The 22,406-nt window shown below is 44.6% G+C and overlaps 1 protein-coding gene and 1 non-coding gene across 2 annotated transcripts in view; one reads left to right on the plus strand and one right to left on the minus strand.

Annotated features, from left to right (window-relative positions):
* B4GALT6 (beta-1,4-galactosyltransferase 6) overlaps nucleotides 1–910 on the minus strand; it is a 75,325-nt gene extending 74,415 nt beyond the window's left edge. The window contains exon 1 of the mRNA XM_056138063.1: nucleotides 688–910. Coding sequence (XP_055994038.1) covers nucleotides 688–802 — 115 coding nt within the window. The 5' untranslated portion in view covers nucleotides 803–910. The remainder of the gene's footprint in view (nucleotides 1–687) is intronic.
* Nucleotides 911–6,971: 6,061 nt separating this feature from the next.
* Nucleotides 6,972–7,078, plus strand: LOC130045639 (U6 spliceosomal RNA). Its single transcript, XR_008795605.1, has one exon. It is a non-coding gene; the product is annotated as a U6 spliceosomal RNA (small nuclear RNA).
* Nucleotides 7,079–22,406: the final 15,328 nt, after the last annotated feature.

Genomic DNA, 22,406 nt, shown 5'->3' on the forward strand with positions numbered 1-22,406 from the left:
AGCCCCCCACCGCAAAAAAAAAAAAAAAAAGCTTTAAACTATAGGCTAGCCTACATAATTAGTACTTGAATCCCTATCTCAGAAACCATCCTAACAGGTAGCCTAGTCTGTCTGCCCTTGAAAAAGCACACCCAAGCTGAGGAAATCGGAGAGCACTGTTTTACAGGACCACCCTTCCCTCACAGATCCCCGAAGTGTGCCGCAAATGTTCACTGACCCCATTCTCGGAGGAGGGGGGGGCGGGGGGAGTGACCTAGAACACCTGACCATGCACGTTCTTGAACTCGAACGCATTCCTGGGTGTTTCCCCATCAGAGTCCTACGACCAGTTATTCCTATCTGAAGGTGTTGGCACCCCACTATGATTAAGCATTAAATTTAAGCCTGAGGACTCGCTGTTCTATGAACCAAGCTGCCAAGAATGCCCTCATCAGATTTCGCTCCGTCCGCTCACTGCAGCCTGCAAGAGAGTGAAACGTGCAAGAACGAAAGTCACATCCCCCGAGCCGTGCCCCCGAGCGCTCCACCGGGCTCGTCGGAAATAACCATTTCCCGTCCCAGCGCTCCCCGCCCGGCCCCCGTTCCTCCTGCGCCCCGGCCCCCGAAAAGTCACCTCCCGCATTTCCTTGGTGGGGGGTGGGGGGAGAGGAGGATGACCGGGCAGGGAGGGTGTGTCTGGGTGCTTACCGATGCCCGGAGCCACGTAAATGAAGTAGAGACAGGACGAGGAGAGGGAGAAGAAGAAGATGAAGGCGAGGAGGGAGCGATTGGAGACCCGCAGCATCCGCCTGGGCACGGACATCTTCCTCTTCCCGGCCTGCCCGGCAGCGGCGGGTGGGCTGCGCTCTCAGGTCGAACTTGGTGGGGGGCCCACTTCGGGCCCTAAACTTCCATGGATGGGCTCAGAACGCCAAGAGACTGCAGCCAGCCGGGTGGGCGCGGGGCGGCTCCGGAGTGGGGGGGAGCGGGGCCCGGGCGGGAAGGAAGGGGAGCGGATGGAATGAATGGGGAGGCTGGAGGGCCGGGGGAGGGGAGGGGAGGGGAAGGGAGAGAGGCGCAGGAGGCAGGAGAGGGAAGGCGGTGCGGGGGCCGCAGCAGCGCCGGGGACCCCGAGCCCCAGGAGGCCGGGTTGGCGGGGAGGTTGGGAAAGAAAGGGCCCGCCGAGTGCGGCAGGCGCCGGCTCCCGGGCCGGGCTGCCTGCCGAGGCGCAGGGAGCGCAGCCCGCGGCGCTCAGGGGCGCGCCCGCCCGCGCACCGCAGGCCTGCACCGCCTCCCGGCCGCCGCGTCTCGTGCCTGCGCGGGGCGAGCGTGGGCGCCGGGGCCGCAGCCGGCGCGCGCGGCGACGCGCGGGGGCCCGCCGGGGCCCTGGGGGCCGAGGTTTCGCTGGGCGCTCGCCGGCGCGCAGCCGCTCCTCATGCCGCGCCGGGCCCCGGCGCCCCGCGGCGGCCGCGGGAGCCGAGCGCGGTGGAGGGCGGCGTCCCGGGCCGCCCGCACCCGCGCAAGGGCGGCAACCGCCACGGCATTACCGCCGCCCGCCCGAGTCTCGGGCGCCGTCGGGGCCGCGTGGGGGTCCGCCGGAGAACGGGAGGACGGGGCCGCGACGGGGGTTGCCGCGGAGGAGAACCCCCAGCCCCCGCGAGGGCTCGGCGCGCGCGCTCGGAACTGCAGGCGGCGCTGCGCCCGCCACCGAGGGAACCTGGCGGCCCCCGCCCACCCCCTCCCCAGCCGGCGCCCCGAGCACCGCGGCTCCCGATTGGTCGGCGCCGCCCCCTCCCCCCAAACCCTGCCCCCCTCCCCCTGCGCCGGGACCCGGGACGCTTCCTGCGTCACGGTCGCCCCCGCCCCGCTGGAGACCCCGGTGCTCACCGCGCCTTTGCGGACTCAGGCTCAGGTCGGGAACGTCCCCCTTCTGCTCATCCCTGCAAGGAGCCCTAGTGAAGGACGACGGTACCTGGGAAGGGAAGGGTCATCGCCAGGAGTCAGAACCACCCTCCACCCCCCCCCCCCACCACCACCTCCAGGGTGTCAATTTCTTCCCCAGATTCACGCCCCAGGGAGAAGGGCTATTTTCGCCCTGGATTTGTGAAACCTCCCTTCGCGCCCAGTCTCTGAGACACCCCGTCACAATAGGAGCGGGCTGTATGTCTGTCTGTCTAGTCCTTATAATTAGTGTCTTCCCATCTGGAAGGGAGCCCACGGCTCGTCCTGTCGTAGCTGCGTCCTTCAGGCAGATCCGGGAAGGACTGCAGCCTACAGGCCCTTGAACGCTGCAGCACCGGCCCGATTCTGTGGGCGAATTGTTATTCACCTCCCCAGGCCCTTTCAACTAGTTCTACTCTAGTTCGCAAGCGGCTCCTTCCTGCCAGCTAAATTAATCCAGATCCTTGCCTGATATGATAAAATGATAGATCATTTTATTCGGGGAGGGGGGTGCACCCACGTGTTTCTTTGTTAATCAGGTAGGAAGCTAGATACCCTCAAGATTTAGCCGGTACTTCTAGATGTCATGGTATTGAGACATCATCACTGCATTTACAAGCGGTTTTGCCACCTTCAAAGCAAGATACCACCGGTGCCATTTTCTCTGGGATGGTACTATGCCTCAACACCTGGGTTTTCCATTCCACTGAGGCTTTTTATTAATTGTGAAATTCATGCCAATCTACCACCTCAAACTTCTTTTTCCTTTAATGGTGGCCATGCAAAGCTGTGACATTAAACAGGACAACTGAGTAAAAAACTGAGCATAATATCTGGTTCATTTCATGGAATAGACACATATGTCATATCACAGTAATACATGATTCCTTTAGTTGACTGGATATTCATTTTTAATATTTTGCCTTTTGGGGTACTTACAAGTTCTCTGGGTAATTTGATAGTTAATGTAAGAGAAAATGACTACTTTATAACATTCTTAGCTTCTTAAGGAAAATCTGAATTGCAATCTGGAATACCATTAAATAGCAGATAAGCCTCAAGCAAAAGAAATCCATGAATGGTAAGGAAGCAAAATAGTGGTGTTTCTTTCCCAGACCCTGCTGATGTTTCATTTCTTCATTCGCACCCGCTCAGTTATTTGTTTGCAAAGCTACCATTCTCCATGCCACCTGCTTGGAGAACTCCCTACCTTAGCCAGCTTAGGAATGGATGAATCTTCTCAGGCAAAACTGGGTTTCTAACAGGAACGTGTACTATAAAACTAAGAGGAAAGTGTGAACATCTTAGAAGTAGAACTATTAATCATACTTTGGAAAATCTGAAATCTATAGATGTGCCTGGCTGGCATAGATAACTACCATTGGTACATCTTATGAATTCACCACAGTAACTGTTGTTACTGACAGTTCTTCTTCTAAAGGGTGTACCCCACGAAAGCAGTTCACTAAATGTATCCTGGCAATGGTTATCAGCAGGTACATAGAGAAACAGCCTGGGTAAGGTAGAGTCCCAGACACTCAAAGATGACTTATGCATCCTGTGCATCTGTTCCCCTATCAGCAAAAGAAGGTCATTATGCTGCCTACGAGAGTTTCTGGCGAAAATAGGTTAAATGAGTTGAGGCCTCTGAAGGGCTGGGGAGAGGGGCTGGAGAGATAGTTCTGCAGGTACGGTGCTTGCCTTTCATACAGCCCTCCCAGGTTTCTTCCCCTGATACCACATATCCCTGAGTGGTCCCTGAGCTCAGAGCCAGGAGTAAGCCCTGAGTACCTCTGGGTGTGTCTCCCCTCCCCCCAAACAAACAAAAAATCAGTATTTGTTTTGATATCACAAGAGAAGGATATCAAGAACAGGGAAGAGTCAAGCTATTATCAGCCCAGTTAATGGCTTTCCAACACTAGCTTCCATTTTCACACAGACTACTTTGCCAATTGGGAAAATGGTTTATTATGATTAAGTACATTCTAATTTCTTTCTATAAGCAGATGTATATTATCTTTTAACTTTTTACCAACTTTGACTCAGACATCTGTGTCAGGAATTCTATAAATAATACTATCTGGTACTTAAAGTGAAGGCCCAACTATCTGCTTCTTGCGTATAATCAGTTGATAAGTTTCCTTCTTCATTCTTTGCCTCAGCTTACTGCTGGCTTGAAGCAACAGATAGTGTTGCAGTGAAGGGAATCTGAGCTGCCAGACAGTAAGCCCTGACTGGCTCCAAGGCTGTCTGGAAAAGGAAATCTTGCCCAACTGAGGGCAGAATGAGAGTGTGCGCAAAAGCTCTGACGTTGGAAGGCAAGGGAAGAAATGATAAAGAGCGAAGGCACAAGACAGAGCAGGAGTCTGCTAATAGCAGTACCTTGGGCCTGCCATGGAAAGGGGTGCTTGCGGACAACACCAGAACAAGGCTGGAAAGCTGTCTCTGCTTGCTTGACGCTCCCACCAGGGCCCCCTGCAGACTTCTAGAGACTGCAAGAAACCAAAGTTTCCACATACCTGTAACCCAGCCACACAAGGACCTTGGTGTGCGTCTCCAGCCAAGCCCTAAGAGGAAGTGCATAAAGCAGGTTGCTGGACAGACAGACAACATAGTAGCCACGTTCCAGAGTGCTCTTGAATTGTCAGTCCTGGCTAACTCTGAGATGCCTTTCTTCCTGAGCTACATAGCCACAATTGTGGAGTTGTTTTTTTTTTCTTTTTGGGTCACACCCAGCAATGCTCAGGGTTTAGTCCTGGCTCTGCATGCAGGAATCACTCCTGGCGGTGCTTGGGGGACTATATGGGATTGAACCCGGGTCAGCCGCATGCAATGCAAATGCCCTACCCGCTGGACTATCACTCCGGCTCCAGGAGTTCTTATTTTCTGGGTTTGTTGTTGCGTTTTTGTTTTGTTTTGTTTTGCCTTTTTTAAGGGGAGGATGAGAGGCTCAGACAATTGACTTGCACTCAGCTGCCCACAGTTTGATCCTTGGTACCAGGAGTAATCCCTGAGCATAGAGCTAGGGATCGCCTATGAGTACCACCAGGCATCACTCAACCCTCCTCCTCTCCCCAAACAGCAAAAAGGAGGAAGGGTCCAGGAATAGAGATGAAGAGGCTGGAACACAAGCCTTGCATGTACCAGGCCAAGTTCAATCCCTGATACCTCATACCCTCCCATCCCACCCCACCCCAGCACCCACATGTGACCCAGCTCGACTCAATAACTGCTGAATGAGCACATTCTCACATAGGGTGGGGTAGGGGAATGGAGGAAATTCCACGAACAAGTGGGGAAGTCCCCCCAAAAAACTCTATCTGACACAGTTTTATAAAGAATTCAGTTGCTATGGTACCACTTGCTATAATCAAAATATCCTATCCTCTCGTTTAATTTTTTAAGAAGTCATTTTCTGAACACAGTTCTCCTTTGAATAGGAGAATAAGCAAATGTTGAATAAACACTCTCTTTTAATTCTCGTTTTTATTTAGGGGAATCGGGTTCAGGTCAAACCTGGTGGTGCTCAGAGCTTACTCCTGACTCTGTTCTCAGGGGACCCTGTGTGGTTTCAGGGGTCAAACTGGGGTCGGCTGCCTGCAAAGCAAGTGCATTACCCCCCTGCATTGTCTCTCCAGCCCCGAATAAGCACATTCCTAGCCTTGTACATAACTGTGGTAACTGTGTATATTCCTTTGAATTTAGTATAATAAGAAGTACTAGTTTGTTTACCTTAACTCAGAGCATTTTACGAAACCATCATCCTAGGTAAAGGGCTTATAAAAGTAGCAGATAAATTATATAGATCCAAGGTCATTTACGGTTGTTCTTTTATCAGATCAAGAATTTTTATAGATGTGGTAGGAAAAAGCAACACAAGAAATGGAATCCTAATACTGAGTAACAATTGTAGCCATACCTGGAGCGCTCCTGTGGCGACCAGGTGCCAAGAATCACTCAGAGCATTGGGGCTGGAGCAATAGTACAACGGGTAGGGCACACGGCCGACCCAGGTTCAATCCCCAGCATCCCATATGATCGCCCAAACACTGCCAGGAATAATTCCTGAGTGCAGAGCCAGGAAGAACCCCTGAGGATCGCCAGGTGTGTGACCCAAAAAAGAAAAAAAAATCACTCAGAGCTTTACACTAGCTAAGCATTTACTCAGTCACCTCAGCTGCCTTCCCCACCCCCAGAATAACTTAATTAAGGACTTTTGTTGCCGATTTTCTCTTATCTTATTTAACATCAAAGTGTTCAAAGGACTGCCTCAGCCTAGTCAAGTAATTGGGGGGTGGGAGGGGGGTAGGGCACGGAGGCAGAAATCCCAGTTCACATGCCTTGCAAGGAATGCTTTTTACAAAATGAAGTTCTGATGAGAGAAGAAAAAAAATGCTGTTAAGAAAATCAGATAGACAAGACAAGAAGAATACCATAGAAGAAAATAGATGAAGGTAAAATATGAACTTGGTTTTTCTAATTGATCTAAAACATAACTGTGGTGAAAAGAGTTAGCCAATGTATTTGTTTCTGTATAAATACATATGTGCACATATGTGTATATTAATATGTAAGCTAAATTAATGACAACAGTAATACAAGGAACAGAAGGGTAAAAGTAGGATTTTTATTTAATGATAACATGCTCACACTACCTGGTGGTCAACTATTATTTGAAAGTGAACTTGAGTTCCTTGTAAATGTGCACTGCAAACCTAGGGCAACCACTGAGAAAGCTTGCTTTTAAAGCCTAACCTATATACTAAGAATGGAGAGAATGTGGAATTACATAAAATACTTAACTGAGAAACATAAAAAATTGGGGAAAAGAATGAAAGACAAAAATAGGACTAAAGCACAAGGACAACAAATAGAAAATACTATGAAATAAGGCCAGAGCAATAGTACATCCAGTAGGGCACTTGCCATGTACGTGGCCAATCCACATGCAATCTCCAGCACCTGGTATGGTCTCCTGACCCTCCAGGAGTGATGTCTGAGCACAGAGCCAGGAGGAAGCCCTTCGCACCACCATCTAAAATGTGTACCCAGTGCTCGCTTTGGCAGCACATATACTAAAACTGGAACGATACAGAGAAGATTAGCATGGCCCCTGCACAAGGATGACATGCAAATTCGTGAAGCATTCCATATTTTTTGAAGTCATGAAATTTACATACAAGTGGTACTACATGGAAAGTATCATGTTAAGCGAAATGACTCAGAAAGAAAGGGATAGACATAGAAAGATTGCATTCATCTGGGGAACATAAAGTAACAAAATAGGAGACTAACACCCAAGAATGGCGGAGATTAGTACCAGGAATTTTACTCCATGGCTTGGAGGCCAGCCACACATGCTAGGGAAAAAGGCAGCTCAGATAGAGAAGGGAGCACCAAATAAAGGGTGCTGGGAGGATCCTCCCAGGATGGGAGAAGCATGCTGAAAGACTATAGACCAAACTTGATTGTCACCCATTGCCTCTTTTGCAAACCACAACACCCAAAAGGAGAGAGAGAACAAAAGGGAATGCCCTGCCACAGAGGCAGGGTGGGGTGGGAGGAATGGGAGGTGGGAGGGATACTGGGATCCGTGGTGGTGGGAAATGGGCACTGCTGGAGGGATGGGTGTTTGATCATTGTATAATTGAAACCCAAGCACAAAAATTTGTAAGTCTACAACTGTACCTCATGGTATCTCACTAATAAAAATTTAAAAAATAAAATGTGTACCTAAACAAGGCCCCCTCTCTACCAAAAAATAAATGAAAAAACTAACAAGGCAAATGTTAATCCAACTAGGTCAAAAATAACTTTAAACGTCAATGGCCTAAAATGTTCCAATTAAAACTAAGATTAGGGCCAAAGACATAGCACAAAGAACTAGAGAATGGCTTTGCATACAGGAGGCCAAAATTCCAACCCTGACACCATGGTTATCCATCCACCACCATGGATCCCAGTATCCCTCCCACAAGCATAGAGCACAGAGCTCCACTGGGTTTAACACCCCCCACACACACACCCACAAAAAAAGGATAGCTCTGTAGCACTATCCTCCCGTTGTTCATCAATTTGCTCGAGCGGGCACCAGTAACATCTCACAACAAATTGTGAGACTTGTTGTTACTGTTTTTGGCATATCGAATACGTCACGGGGAGCTTGCCAGGATTTGTCGTGCAGGCAAGATACTCTAGGTAGCTTGTCGGACTCTCCAAGAGGGACGGAGAAATTGAACCCGGGTCAGCTGCATACAAGGCAAACACCCTACCCGCTGAGCTATCACTCCAGCCCACAAAAAAAGAATAATAAGAATTAATATGTAATTTAATATATATGTATGTGTGTGTATATGTGCACACACACATATATACATACATATGTAATTTCAGCAAGAAACTTTTTTGCCGTTTTGTTTTTGTGTCATATCCAGTGGTGCTCAGGGTTTACTACTGGTACTGTACCCTGGGATCACTCCTGGCACTGCTGAGTGGACCAGATAGGGTGCCAAGGAATGAACCCAGGTTGACCAAGCACAAGGCAAGTGCCCTGGCGACTGTACTATCTTTCCAGTCCAAAAAACCATTCTAAATAAAAAGACATATATGTTGAAAGCAAAGGAAGAGAAATATATCATGCTAACACTAAAAGAAAAGAATTGCTATATGCATTTTAAAAAAGAATGAAAAGCAAAGAAGTCATCATGAATAAGAGTACACTGCCTTATAGGATCAATTCTTCAAGACCACTCAACAGTCTTTAACATGCATGCACCTAACAATAGAACATCAAGTAATGCAAAGCAAAGGATACATTAATGCAAGGAGAAGCAGATGTATCACTGTCAAGCTAATACTTCAGTACTACATTTTCATAAATGGACAGACAAGATAGACAGAAAATCAGGATAAAGTTGAGAACAACTATACCATTAGTCAACTGGATATGATAAGCATCTATAGGCTTCTTTATGCGACAGCAAGAGAATACATGTCTTTCCCAAGATCACATGGAATACTCATCAAGGTATTATGCATTGTGAGACAAAACAAAATAACACTGAAAAGAACAGAAATTATACAGTGTCTTTTCTCAAACCAGAAAGAATATAAACTAGAAAGCAGTAGCAGAAAAACAATGAGAAAATCCCAAAATATGTGGAGATTCAGCATCATATATATGAAAAGCACATTAGGCCAAAGGAAAAAAATCTCAAGGAAAATAAAAAAAATAATTTGAAATACATAAAAATAAAAATGTAGAGCATAATATGACACTCGCCATAACCATGCCACTGGACCCTGTGCCAGCTGTTCCACTCGGGGTGCCCCAGAGGGGGGCAGGTGAGAGCCCACCCCGCCCCAAAGAATCCAGCTCCAGCAGCTGAAAACCTCCAGAACCCAACTGCCGCCATGCTCAATGCCACACCCCCCATGCTCTGGCCGAGTCTCACCCACAAGTGAACCTATTCCTGGACACTTCATACCACACACCGTACCCATACTCCAAGAGTGCTGCTCCACATTTGATAGACTTCAAAGTGGGAGGCAACCAATCTTAGAGGGGAAAAAATGTTTTTTACAGATACATATATAAAAGCACACAAGTCTCAATTTCTAACAACATGTTAGTGATTTCTTATAGAAGGCCATTTCTTTTTTTTTTAATTTTTATTAGTGAAACACCATGAGGTACAGTTGTAGACTTACAAATTTTTGTGCTTGGGTTTCAGTTATACAATGATTAAGTACCCATCCCTCCACCAGTGCCCATTTTCCACCACCATGGATCCCAGTATCCCTCCCACCCCCCATCCTCCCCATCCCACCCTGCTTTCTTTCTTCTCCTTGCATTAATGTATCCTTTGCATTAATGTATCCTTTGAGTATTCCCTTTTGTTCTCTCTCTCCTTTTGAGTGTTGTGGTTTGCAAAAGAGGCATTGAGTGCTAATCATGTGTGGTCTATAGTCTACTTTCAGCATGAGAAGGACATTTCTTAATGGCCCCTGGGTGGAATACAATAATCCTCACCCTCCTTTTGCTAAGGATACTTTTTTTGTAGCATTTTCAGTGGTTTTTCATAACAAACCATACAAAATATATTATTTCAGTTCTGCTTTGGGGCAGGGATTGAGGTTCAGGATGGAAACACCCAAAATATAGTGGTGGGAAGGTGTTACAGTGGTGGGATTGGTGTTTGAATATTAAATGTAATCAAATATTGTAAACTACCTTATAAAATTTAAAAATTATTTTAGAAAATGTGTGAACTATAGTACACACATTAATAGATAAATTTTTTAAAATTAAATATCAGGGGGCTGGAGAGGTAGCACAGTGTGTAGGGCATTTGCCTTGCACACGGCCAACCCAGGTTCGATTCCCAGCATCCCATATGGTCCCCTGAGCGCCGCCAGAAGTAACTCCTGAGTGCAGAGCCAGTAGTAACCCCTGTGCAACGCCAGGTATGACCCAAAAAGCAAAAAAAAAAAAAAAAAAAAAATTAAATCAGTATTTTTCTACCACAGGAAAATTTTAAAAGAGCAAATTAAATCCAAGGGGTGAAAATAGTAAGAATTACAGAGGGGAAAATGAAACTGAAAATAGAAAACCAATAGACAAAATTATCAAAACAAAAGCAGATTCTTGGGGAGGGGGCACACCCAGTGATGCTCAGAAACTATTTATGGCTCTGTGCTCAGGAATGACCCTGGGCAGTGCTAGAAGGACCTTATATGATCCTAAGCGTAGAACCAAAGTTGATTGCATACAGAATGAGTACTTACCTCTTATGCTATCACTCTACCCACAATAACTCTTTCTTTTAAAAGGTTTTTTAAATTGATAAACCTTGAACTAGGCTAAGAAAAACAGAGTATTAATTGTAAGATATTCTATGAATATTAAATGGATAATATACAACTCTGTCCCTACAAAGTTGATAGGTGAAATGGACCGGCTGTTTGAAGGATACCAAAACTCTCAGAAGAAAAAATATCGAAATAAACATACATAGATATAAAACCCTACAGATAGGGCACTGGAGAGATAGCACAGCAGGTAGGGCATTTTCCTTGCACGCAGCTGACCCGGGTTCGATTCCCAGCATCCCATATGGTCCCCTGAGCACCGCCAGGAATAACTCCTGAGTGCAGAGCCAGGAGTAACCCCTGTGCATTGCCAGGTGTGACCCAAAAAGCAAAAAAAAAAAAAAAACCTACAGATAATTGTCTCCAACAACAATATATTGTCTCCAACAATAATATGTTGGGTAAATAAAGCACTTCTATTCATTTGAAAATTATGCCTTGTTAAGGAGGTCAAAGAGATGGAGCAGTGGGTTAGGCACTTGGCTTGTACAGAGCTGACCCTGGTTCGATCCCTGCTATTCTATATTGTCAGTCAAGCCCACCAAGAGTGATCCCTGAGCAGTATGGGGAGGGGAAGAGAGAGGAAGGGTGGGACAGAGAGAAGGAAGGAAGGGAGGGAAGGAAGGAGGGAGGGAGAAAATTTTGCCCAGCCTAGTAGAGGTAATGTGAGTTGATGCAATCTCACATTAAAACTCCAGAAAATTATGCATAAGTTTTCCCCATCTGTATCTTCAGGATTTCAGCAGGTAATACTCAACCTAAATAATCAAGAGGTCTTTAAATGAGAATTTTGTAAGTTCTGGATGGAGTGTGGAGAAACCTCTAGATAAGACAGGACACTAAACCCACAAAAAGGCCTGGAGAGGGCCAAGAAAGGCAGCATTAGCTAAACTTCAGAGAGTAGTAACTCTCAGGGAGCACAGTAAAGATTCCACTCCTCTTTTCTTCTACTTAGACCTTGCAGAATGAAGCCAGAACATTAGGGAATCCACAGATGAATCCACAGTGAAGTTCTAAACAAGGTTAAAAAATTCAAAAGTAGAATAGATTTAGCTATGCAGTATTCTAGTTTTTGAAAAATGGATATATACACATATGTGTGTATCCAAGAATCTGGCATCCGAGAAAGCAACATAGGAATAGGGATCTTTGGGTTTTCTCAGGATAGGATGAAAGGAATTCGTACTTTCTCTACATTATGCATTTTACTGTTGACACTGTTGTAATCCTTTACACGTATTATTCTTTGATTGAGAAACTAGCCAGTGGCAGAATTTCTTTTATTAGAACATTCTTATTTAGCAAATCATCTAGTATATCATCCTGACTTTTCTGAAAAAGGAAGTTTGAGAAACAGGAGAAAGAACGGAAATAAAGAAAACCGTTCTGCTTTCGTACTAAAACAAGGGTAATTTGGAGATGATATAGCACCCCAGAAATGGGTAAAATGGGAAGAATTTGAAGAAAGAGAGTAGAGATGCAGAAAATACTAGAATGCTGAGACGTGACTTGCAAAAAGTACACAACCCAGTGCTAGACAAGTAGTAATAAATACTCTGTTCTGTATTTCCCAATCCTTTAGCTCAAGCAGCTAAATTCCCAGACTTGTGTTTACAAAGGTGGAAAGGCTTGAGGGATGGATGGGAGAAACTAATGGAATGATGACTCAATTTCCTTTTTGGGTTGTGTTAGATCTGAAAATAAGTTACAATTGGCAGTGTTAATAGTGAAAAAAAAAAAGGCCATTAAATTCAGTCACTTAAGCTGAATCCCTCCTCACCAAATTTAAACTTAACACTTATTTCAAGTTTCAGACTCTCTAGGAAATGGAATTATAAAACAGTTAGTCAAAAGCACCTGGTCAGAACTGGGGAAATCATCTGCCTGATAGAAACTGGCAAAGGAAAAGGGCCTTTAAAGCTAAGTGACCTCCTCTCAGTCAATCCTGTTTTTGCTGTGTAACCTCCTCCACAGCCCAGTCCTCCACACATACTCCCTTCTGCCCTTAACAGTTTTTCACTTTGTGTAGCAATTTGGGGGTTTTTTTCCTCCTAGATAGGAGGACAGATTGGTGGCCTATTCATGAGTCACTAAATAAAGTTTGTAAGATCTTTATATTTTGCTCAGTTTGGTTTTTTTTTTTTAACAACAAACAGTCAAGGCAAATTCTGTTTCAAATCAGAAATTGGGACAGACCCTGACTTAGGAAAACATAAGCCCGTGAAAAATCAATACAATATAGGAGGGGTACTGATTTTGGCAATGAACAGTAAACCAGTATCAAGAAATGAATGAGTCTAAATAATCTGACTTCTGAGAATGCTAAGGAGCCATGTGATATTATAGAATTAGAGGAGAGCCAAATGACTGTGGTCAAGGACATATCTGACATGTACTCCAGAAATATCTAAGAATTCAGCTGGAGAAATATATAAAGCTATGAGCTGTGAACGCAGCTACTTTGCATTAGCTGTTTTGCATATTAGCAAAGTTCAGAGGTTTTAATTCTGTTCTGCAAGATAAGTCAGTGCTTTTTGACTAAAAAGAGACAACCACTTTTTCTATCATAATAAAGCATGTATTCGGGCCCAGGATTTTAATTCTTCTATATCATCTGTATTTTCAACTAAAACATTCACAACAAAAAATGAATAGGAAAAACTGGTCCAACAAGTTTTGCAGTAAATAAGTTAGAAAGATCATCAAGTACAAATAATATGAATAATTGGTGATAATTTTATAGTAATTACTAATCTGAAGAATCTAGAGGACTCCAGCATATTAGAAATAATGGAAATGGTTAAGTAAAGTAAAAATCTTTTATAAAACACATTTTTGTATCACAAAAGACCACTAGTCGTCCTTGGTTCAGTTTTTGTAATACATCCCAACAAAGCGAGGTATTTAAATTTCTTTTTCTAAGAGTGATGGTGATTTGCATTTTTAAAAGAAATAATATGTAGATTTTTGATCTCTCCAAATCTGTAATACATACTTGTGAATTAACCAGTAGGTATAGTGATACAGCCAATGACCAAGAGTGTTTCAGTATTTAAGTTAAGAGAATGGAGTGGCAAAAGGAGAGAGAGAACAGAGGGGAATGCCCTGCCACAGAGGCAGAGTGGGATGGGGTGTATGGGGGTGGGAAGGATACTGGGATCCGTGGTGGTGGGAAATGAGCACTGGTGGAGGGATGGGTATTTAATCATTGTATAATTGAAACCCAAGCACAAAATTTGTAAGTCTGCAACTGTACCTCATGGTGTCTCACTAATAAAAATTAAAAAGAGAGAGAGAGAGAGAGAAAGAGAGAGAGAGAGAGAATGGGGTGGGTCAAAAGGAGAGTGAGAACAAAAGGGAATGCCCTGCCACGGGGGGGGGGGGGGGGAGTGGTGCGGGGGAGGGATGCGGGGGGAGGGATACTGGGATCAGTGGTGGTGGAGAATGGGCACTGGTGGAGGGATGGGTATTTGATCATTGTGTAACTGAAACCCAAGCACAAAAATTTGTAAGTCTACAACTGTAACTGCACTGCAGCACTGTCTTCCCATTGTTCATCGATTTGCTCCAGCAGGCCCAGTAACGTCTCCATTTTGAGACTTGTTGTTACTGTGTTTGGCATATTGAATACGTCACGGGGAGATTGCCAGGCTTTGCTGTGCGGGCGACTGTAAAAAATAAAAAAAAAGAGATTCAGCCGAAGAGAAGGACAACATGGAGGGCGGGATCCACAGATTCCGAAGGGAAAAAAAAAAAAAACAGGTTCCAAAAAGAGCCGAGATCATCGGGAAGTCCCAGATGGGGTAGGTACCGCATCCCGCCTCCCCCAGATGGAACCCCGGTGACCAGAAGCCTCTACAAGCACAGCTCGAGTATGCGAGAACTAGGACTTTTCCTCAAAACCACGCGGCCGCTTATGTGGCCGAGCGACGTCTCTCTATATACAAAGTAATCTATGGGAAGTAAACCACCCAACGTTTCTCTCTGAAAATCATAGTTAAGTTTGGAGCACGGCCACAGCCCCAGAAACACAAGGACTTAATGCATAACCCAGCAGCTTAGAGCAGAAAAGTGAATGGACTATGCATTAATCCAGGCCATCATGTCTGCCCGGAAGGGAAAGGGTGTTACCCCATTTGCCCTCTCCCCTCTGTAAAGAAAGATGGCGGCCGCATGGGAGCCTTGTGGACAGCAGGCATGAGCCGGGGGAGTGGGGGCGACTAAAACCTCATGGGAAGGGGGGCGTTCTGGTCCGTCCTTCACGCCCTACCGAGGTCACCAGTTGCCCCCCACGAGCGGCTCTCCAGCACGGCCACAGCCCCAGAAGCACAAGGACTTAATGCAGAACCCAGCAGCTTGGAGCAGAAAAGTGAAAGGACTATGCGTTAATCCAGGCCATCATGTCTGCCCGGAGGGGAAAGGGTGTTGGTCCCTTCTGCCCTCCTCCCTCTGGAAAGAAAGATGGCGGCCACATGGGAGCCTTGTGGACAGCAGGTATGAGCTGGGGGAATGGGGGCGACTAAAACCTCATGGGAAGGGGGGCGTTCCAGTCCATCCTTCATGCCCTACCGAGGTCACCAGTTGCCCCCCACGAGCGGCTCTCCAGCACGACCACAGCCCCAGAAGCACAAGGACTTAATGCAGAACCCGGCAGCTTGGAGCAGAAAAGTGAACGGATTATGCATTAATCCAGGTCATCAGGTCTGTCCGGAGGGGAAAGGGTGTTGCCCCAGTCGCCTTCTCCTCTCTGGAAAGAAAGATGGCAGCCGCATGGGAGCCTTGTGGACAGCAGGTATGAGCCGGGGAAGTGGGGGCGACTAAAACCTCATGGGAAGGGGGGCGTTCCAGTCCGTCCTTCACACCCTACCGAGGTCACCAGTTGCCCCCCATGAGCGGCTCTCCAGCACGGCCACAGCCCCAGAAGCACAAGGACTTAATGCAGAACCCAGCAGCTTGGAGCAGAAAAGTGAAAGGACTATGCGTTAATCCAGGCCATCATGTCTGCCCGGAGGGGAAAGGGTGTTGGTCCCTTCTGCCCTCCTCCCTCTGGAAAGAAAGATGGCGGCCACATGGGAGCCTTGTGGACAGCAGGTATGAGCCGGGGGTGGGGGGCGACTAAAACCTCATGGGAAGGGGGGCGTTCCAGTCCGTCCTTCACGCCCTACCGAGGTCACCAGTTGCCCCCCATGAGCGGCTCTCCAGCACGGCCACGGCCCCAGAAGCACAAGGACTTAATGCAGAACCCGGCAGCTTGGAGCAGAAAAGTGAATGGACTATGCATTAATCCAGGCCATCAGGTCTGTCCGGAGGGGAAAGGGTGTTGCCCCAGTCGCCTTCTCCTCTCTGGAAAGAAAGATGGCGGCCGCATGGGAGCCTTGTGAACAGCAGGTATGGGCCAGGGGAGTGGGGGCGACTAAAACCTCATGGGAAGGGGGGCGTTTCGGTCCGCCCTTCACGCCCTACCGAGGCCATCAGTTGCCCCCCACTAGCGGCTCTCCAGCGCAGCCACGACTCCAGAGCATAGAAACCAATTTCTTAACTATCTGACTTTCAGTAGAAATACTTCCAGGGTCAATAAGTAAAATAGCAGAAATCCAAAACCAACATTTAATTCTTGAACCCAGCTGTAGAAAGCAAATCACTTCACAATGCTTTTTCAACATGTCTGATGGGGGGGGGGGTAAACTCTAAATAATAGTGGTGAATCTTTTATTGAAACAATGAATCTAATCAAAGCAGATAGAGTGTTAACTAGAATTCATCTGCCCCACAGGGTCTGGGAGGGGTGGGGGGTGGGGTTTTATTGGGGTTCTTCACGGTAAAAAATAAGTATTGGTAAAGGGAAATGTGTTTGATATTTGCATGACTGAGACCTAAACCTGAAAGCTTTGTAACCTTTCCCATGGTGATTCAATAAATAAATTAATTAATTTTAAAAAAGAATATTTTCTTTAAATGGAGAAAGAAAACCAAACACAATGCCAGTGAATTAAAAAATAAAAATCTAATTAGGAAAAAAAAGAGAATAGGGTGGGTATAAATAAATAAATTTAAATGAACTACTGTTTAATTTGTATAAAGCGTGCAATAACCAACTACCTGGGCTCACTGGGGCTGCATTTGCTTGCCTCCTGGCACTATATCCCCATATCTTTTTCATTTGTTGTTCCCACAGGGGTTGCTTGCAGGTGTATGCTCTAAGCCACTAGTCTCTCTTTCTCTCTCTCTCTCTCTCTCTCTCTTTCTTCTCTCTCTTTCTCTCTCTGTTTCTCTGTCTCTATCTCTGTCTGTTTCTCTTTCTTTCTGTCTCTGTCTCTCTCTCTCTTCTCTCTTTCTCTCTCTCTGTTTCTGTCTCTCTGTCTGTTTCTCTCTCTTTCTGTCTCTGTCTCTCTCTCTTTCTCTCTGTCTCTCTCTCTCTCTCTCTCATGTTTTTTTGTTAACTCCAACTTATCGGTGAGGATAGTAAAGGTACTTACATTATAGAGTGTGTTAAGAGAGAGAATATCCAAAATTTGGAAATTTGGCAAAGGGAGTACACAACATGCTTTCAGAGTAATACCAAGGCTTTGTTAATAACCCACTCCTGGATTATTTTATCCAGCATAATGTTTCTTCTTTTGACTTTTATACAAACCTTTTTGATGATTTATGCATGAATTAGGAGATCAGATTCAGAGGAGTTACATGCTAAAAGGAAGGCTTTATTTAAAGCAATTAAATTCTGTCAGGTAAAAATATGGCCCCAGTGGGTATGGGTTCTTTTATTGCCCTGTACATCAAACATTCTAACATTCTTAAATATCCATAAATACCTAGGTTCTCAAAATACTCTTTGAACAGTTTTTTTAATGTTTCTGATTTGTGCATTAATATGTTAATAAATCTTTAGCATGAGTTCATTCTGCATTGGAACTGGAAGGATGATTTTTGATTCTGGATAATTCAATTTTGTAGTTACTGAGAACTTAGTAAAAGACACACTAATTTTTTTTTTTTGCGTTTTGGATTATACCTAGCGATGCACAGGGTTACTCCTGGCTCTGCACTCAGGAATTACTCCTGGTGGTGCTCGGGGGACCATATGGGATGCTGGGAATCGAACCAGGGTTGGCCACGTGCAAGGCAAACACCCTACCCACTGTGCTATTGCTCCAGCCCCCGACACGGTAAATATTTGATTTTATTATGTCTCTCATGCCATGAGAGAATGAACATGAGCAGGACCCCGTGGATAGCGAAGGCGCTTAGGGCGCCTGCCTGGCGAACGTTGGACCCTGAGCTCACCCCTAAGTGCTGCTCCATGACTGACCATCACCGGGTGATTCTGCCGTTTGTGCCTGGCAGTGATTCCCTTGCTGCAAGCACTTCCAGCTGCACTGCAGTCAGGAAGCCCAACCCAGTGAGCACGACCACAAGATGCACAAGAAACAGCTAAAGTGGTGACCCATGGTGAGCACCACAACTTGATGTGTGACTCCCCACTAACTGCACCAGCACCACACCTTGGCAGTCACAACAGCCGGGAGAACGGAAGGTGGGCAGAGAGGAATAATAATACCAAATTTATTCCTGTTTGCAGGGGGAATACATAGTTGCATATTATGCGATGTACATACCATAATGTGTTTTGACATTGATATATATCAAGTATTTATAGGCAAGAGAGATAGTAGAGTGGATATAGAACTTGCCTAGTATGTGGATGACCCTGGTTTGAACCTCAGGACCCCATATGGTCCCCCAGGGCCCCACCAGGTATGATCCCTGAGTGTCGAATTAGGAGTAAGCCCTGAACACCACTAAGAGTGACTCCAAACAAATACTATATATGTGTGCACATGCGTCTATGTGTGTATGTATACAAACACATATTTCCTCCCTCCTCTCTGAGAGCCCAGCAAGCTACCGAGCGTATCCCGCCCTCATGGCAGACCCTGGCAAGCTACTGTGGCTTATTTGATATGCCAAAAACAGTAACAAGTCTCGCAATAAAGACGTTACTGGTGCCCGCTCGAGCAAATCAATGAACAATGGGTTGACAGTGACAGTAAAAATTCTTAGTTAAATATTATATATATATATGTTTATAAAATATTTAACTAACAAGAACTTTATGGTGGTGGGGTGCAATAACTTTGTACATTGATACCATAAACTTTTTGTTTGAATTTGGGGACCAGACTTCTGGTGCTCAGGGGCTATTCCTGGCTCCAAGCTCAGGAGTGACCCTGGGTAGTGTTGGGGGACCATGTTCAGTGCTGATGATTAAACCAGGATCAGCTACACTCAAGGAAACAGTCTTATCTCCTAGTACTATCTATCTACCCCAACACCATAAACTTAAACACTATTGTAAACATATTACCTAAATTATATATAAAAATTTAATAAAAGGGGCTGGAGTGGTAGCAGAGCGGGTAGGGTGTTTGCCTTACACGCAGCCAAACTGGATTCGAATCCCAGCATCCCATATGGTCCCCTGAGCATCTCCAGGGTTATTTCCTGAGTGCAGAGCCAGGAGTAGCCCCTGAGCATTGCCTGGTATGATCCCCTCCCCCATAAAAAAAAAATTTAATAAGAAGAACACAAATAATTAAAAATAACCTTATATAACTTTTAAAACACCTTTGTCTTCCCATATTGCAAGAATGGAATTTTTTGTTGAAATATAAAAGGAACTTTTGTTGAAATATTGAAATAGGAAAGGAATTCCATATTCCACAGGAATAGGATTTCCATATTCCTAAGACATTTTAATACTAGTAATCTCTAATTGTATACTTAGCCTGTTTTTGAAAGTATTCTTGAATTGCTAGAGCTTAAACAGATCAAATCAAATACAATCATAAAAATAACTCTGAGAGCTGTACTATTGCAGAAGGAGAAGCTAAACACTCAAACATGTTGACATACCTGAATTGTTTAGTTGTTCAATTTCTAAAGACTCATCTTTAGAGGCCGGAGCAATACTACAGCAGGTTGGATGTTTGTCCTGCACACAGAGAAACAGAAGTAAGCACTATTTGTCTATTCTCTTTCTCTCTTCACAAGTGTAAACCACAGCCCAAGAAATTGGAAAACTGTTTTTGAAAAATAATATGAAAGGCAATTTTTACAGACTTCTGATTTTGGGAAGTCAAGGCAATTAACTATACCACTTTCTGTCAGAAGGAGTAAACTGTTTTATTCTCTCTCTCTTTCTTTCACTCTCTCTCTCTATCTCTTTTGAAGAGTGAGGGAACCACACTTGGTGGTGCTCCGGGCTTATTCCTGGCTCTGGGCTCAGAAATCACTCCTGGAAGTGCTCAGGGAACCATCCACGGTGCCAGGAATTGAAGCCGGGTCATCCACATGCAGGCAAGCACACTGCCTGCTGCACTATTTCTCAGGTCCTGAACTAGTTTTTTCAACTTTAGTGCCACCTAGTAAAACAGAATCCATTTTTGCTCTTCAATAACATTCACTCATATTCCAAGATCCTCTCTTGTTAGTACAGAGTATAATATTTCACTAGTAACTGTAACCCAACCAATGCATCTGACTCGAAAAACAATCATTTCCTTTCTCACTCATTGAAGCTGATGAGTTGGCCTCATTAAGAATTGAGGTTTAAAAAAAGAAGTTAGCTTTTACCACCACAATGAGGAACATGGGAAGAGAATTTTGAATTATGCCCCAAACTAGATGAAAAGGTCAGTTAACAGATAAGATAAACTTGACCTGTCTATAATCTAGAATCTTTAAAAGCTCAGGAAAGATATGAATAAAACATTTTTATAGCTGTAAATTATTTAAATGATATTAATTAACAATCTGTCTCAGAAGCTTTTGTGACATTGTTATTTAAGGACATTAGTGCCTGCAAATTTTCTTACTTCAGAATTTTCTTCCTATTATACTTGATTTATAAGAGCATCAGTTTTTTTTTAAACAAATGATGAAGCAAAAGGTAGAAATCTTGGTTTGCTCCTCAAGCCTATGTTCTCCCTCAAACATGTGTCTCTCTTGCTTGTTGTCACATCTCTTTGCCTGCTTTCCACTCAGAAGAAGCCCGTGTTTTCTCTTAAACATGTACTTCTCCCTTTCTCTCCCCTCACACCTTTCTGAATAAGTTTCAATAAAAACTATCTGGCATCACCAAAGAAAAAGAAAAAGAAAAAAAAGTAGAAATCTCTTACACCCCTAGAGTACACTGACCATATTTTTCCTGATATAACATTTCTACAAACACATATAGAATATGTGAGTATATTTTACACACATACATAGACTATGTCCTATTATATTTATTTGTATATTTGACATATACTACAAAGTAAATGAGATCACCTTAAAGCTGAGGATATTCTTTAACATTTTCTCAGTATATCATGAACTTTGATCAAGGTCATTTTACACAGACCTACATCGTCCTTTTTGATGACTGTATAGTATTCATTTGCATTGATTTATTATTCTGGAATTTAATGCTTAATTAGAAAACTGCAGTTTACAGTGCAGTCACCTGTGATGTTTAGTATCCTACTGCTGTATCCACCTTCATTTTTACATGGAGCGGGTCTAGTGTGAAACTTAGATATCTATCTATTTATTTATTTATTTTGGCAGAGGCCTCTCCAGTGCTTTGAGACCCGCATCCCAGGGAAATTTAGGTTCAGCAAGCTTCCAGTTCCATATATTGCTGGAAGGAGGGCATGCAGTACAGGAACTGAACTGAAAACCTCTGCTTAAAGCCACTGTGCCCTTTGAGTTATCTCCCTGATTCTAAAACCCTTTTATTAAAGAGTATTCAGACAAGATTGTGATACACGTGTTTTCAGAAACAATGAACAGCGCTTTCTTATTGCTGAACATTTAGTTATTTTTTAATTTTTTACACAAAATTATCGTGATAATGACAGCAACAAATGGAGGAAATCTAAAACTAGCAAGGAATTTTAATTCTTCTCTCTCTTATTCCCTTTCTCTGTTTTCTCCAGTACTCTTGCCTTTCTACATCTCATTCCTCCCATTGTTCACTGTTCCTCCCATTGTTCATCGATTTGCTCGAGCAGGCCCAGTAATATCTCCATCGTGAGACTTGTTGTTACTGTGTTTAAGGTAAGGTAAAGGTAAAGGCCCTCCCGTTGATCGTCGATTTGCTCGAGCGGGCCCAGTAACGTCTCCATTGGAGACTTTGTTGTTACTGTGTCTGGCATATCGAATACTCTCGGTAGCTTGCCGGGCTCTCCGAGAGGGGCGGAGGAATCGAACTCGGGTCGGCCATGTTGGCTGCGTGCAAGGCAAATGCCCTGCCCACTGTGCTATTGCTCCAACCCACATCTTATTCCAATGGAGCAAAAATACAGTAAAATGCTGGATAAAAAAAATAAAGAAGTGAAGGAAGCTAGGACAAGAAAGGAGTTTTATAGAAGATTCTAGAAAATATTGGCAGAGAAAAGACAAAAAAAGGTCAAGAAAGCAAAGAACTTCTCAACTAAATAATGCAAGAGCAAAACAGTGATGTGCTGTAGGAAAGAGGCCATCCTCGGGTTTCAAGTGAGTGATTGGAAAAGGATGAGAGCAGGTTGATCATTCTAGATCAGAGGTGCCCAAACTCACTTGGCCCCCTTTTC

Source organism: Sorex fumeus, unplaced genomic scaffold, assembly GCF_029834395.1.
Source record: "Sorex fumeus unplaced genomic scaffold, SorFum_2.1 ptg000128l, whole genome shotgun sequence".
NCBI classification, from domain to species: domain Eukaryota; kingdom Metazoa; phylum Chordata; class Mammalia; order Eulipotyphla; family Soricidae; genus Sorex; species Sorex fumeus.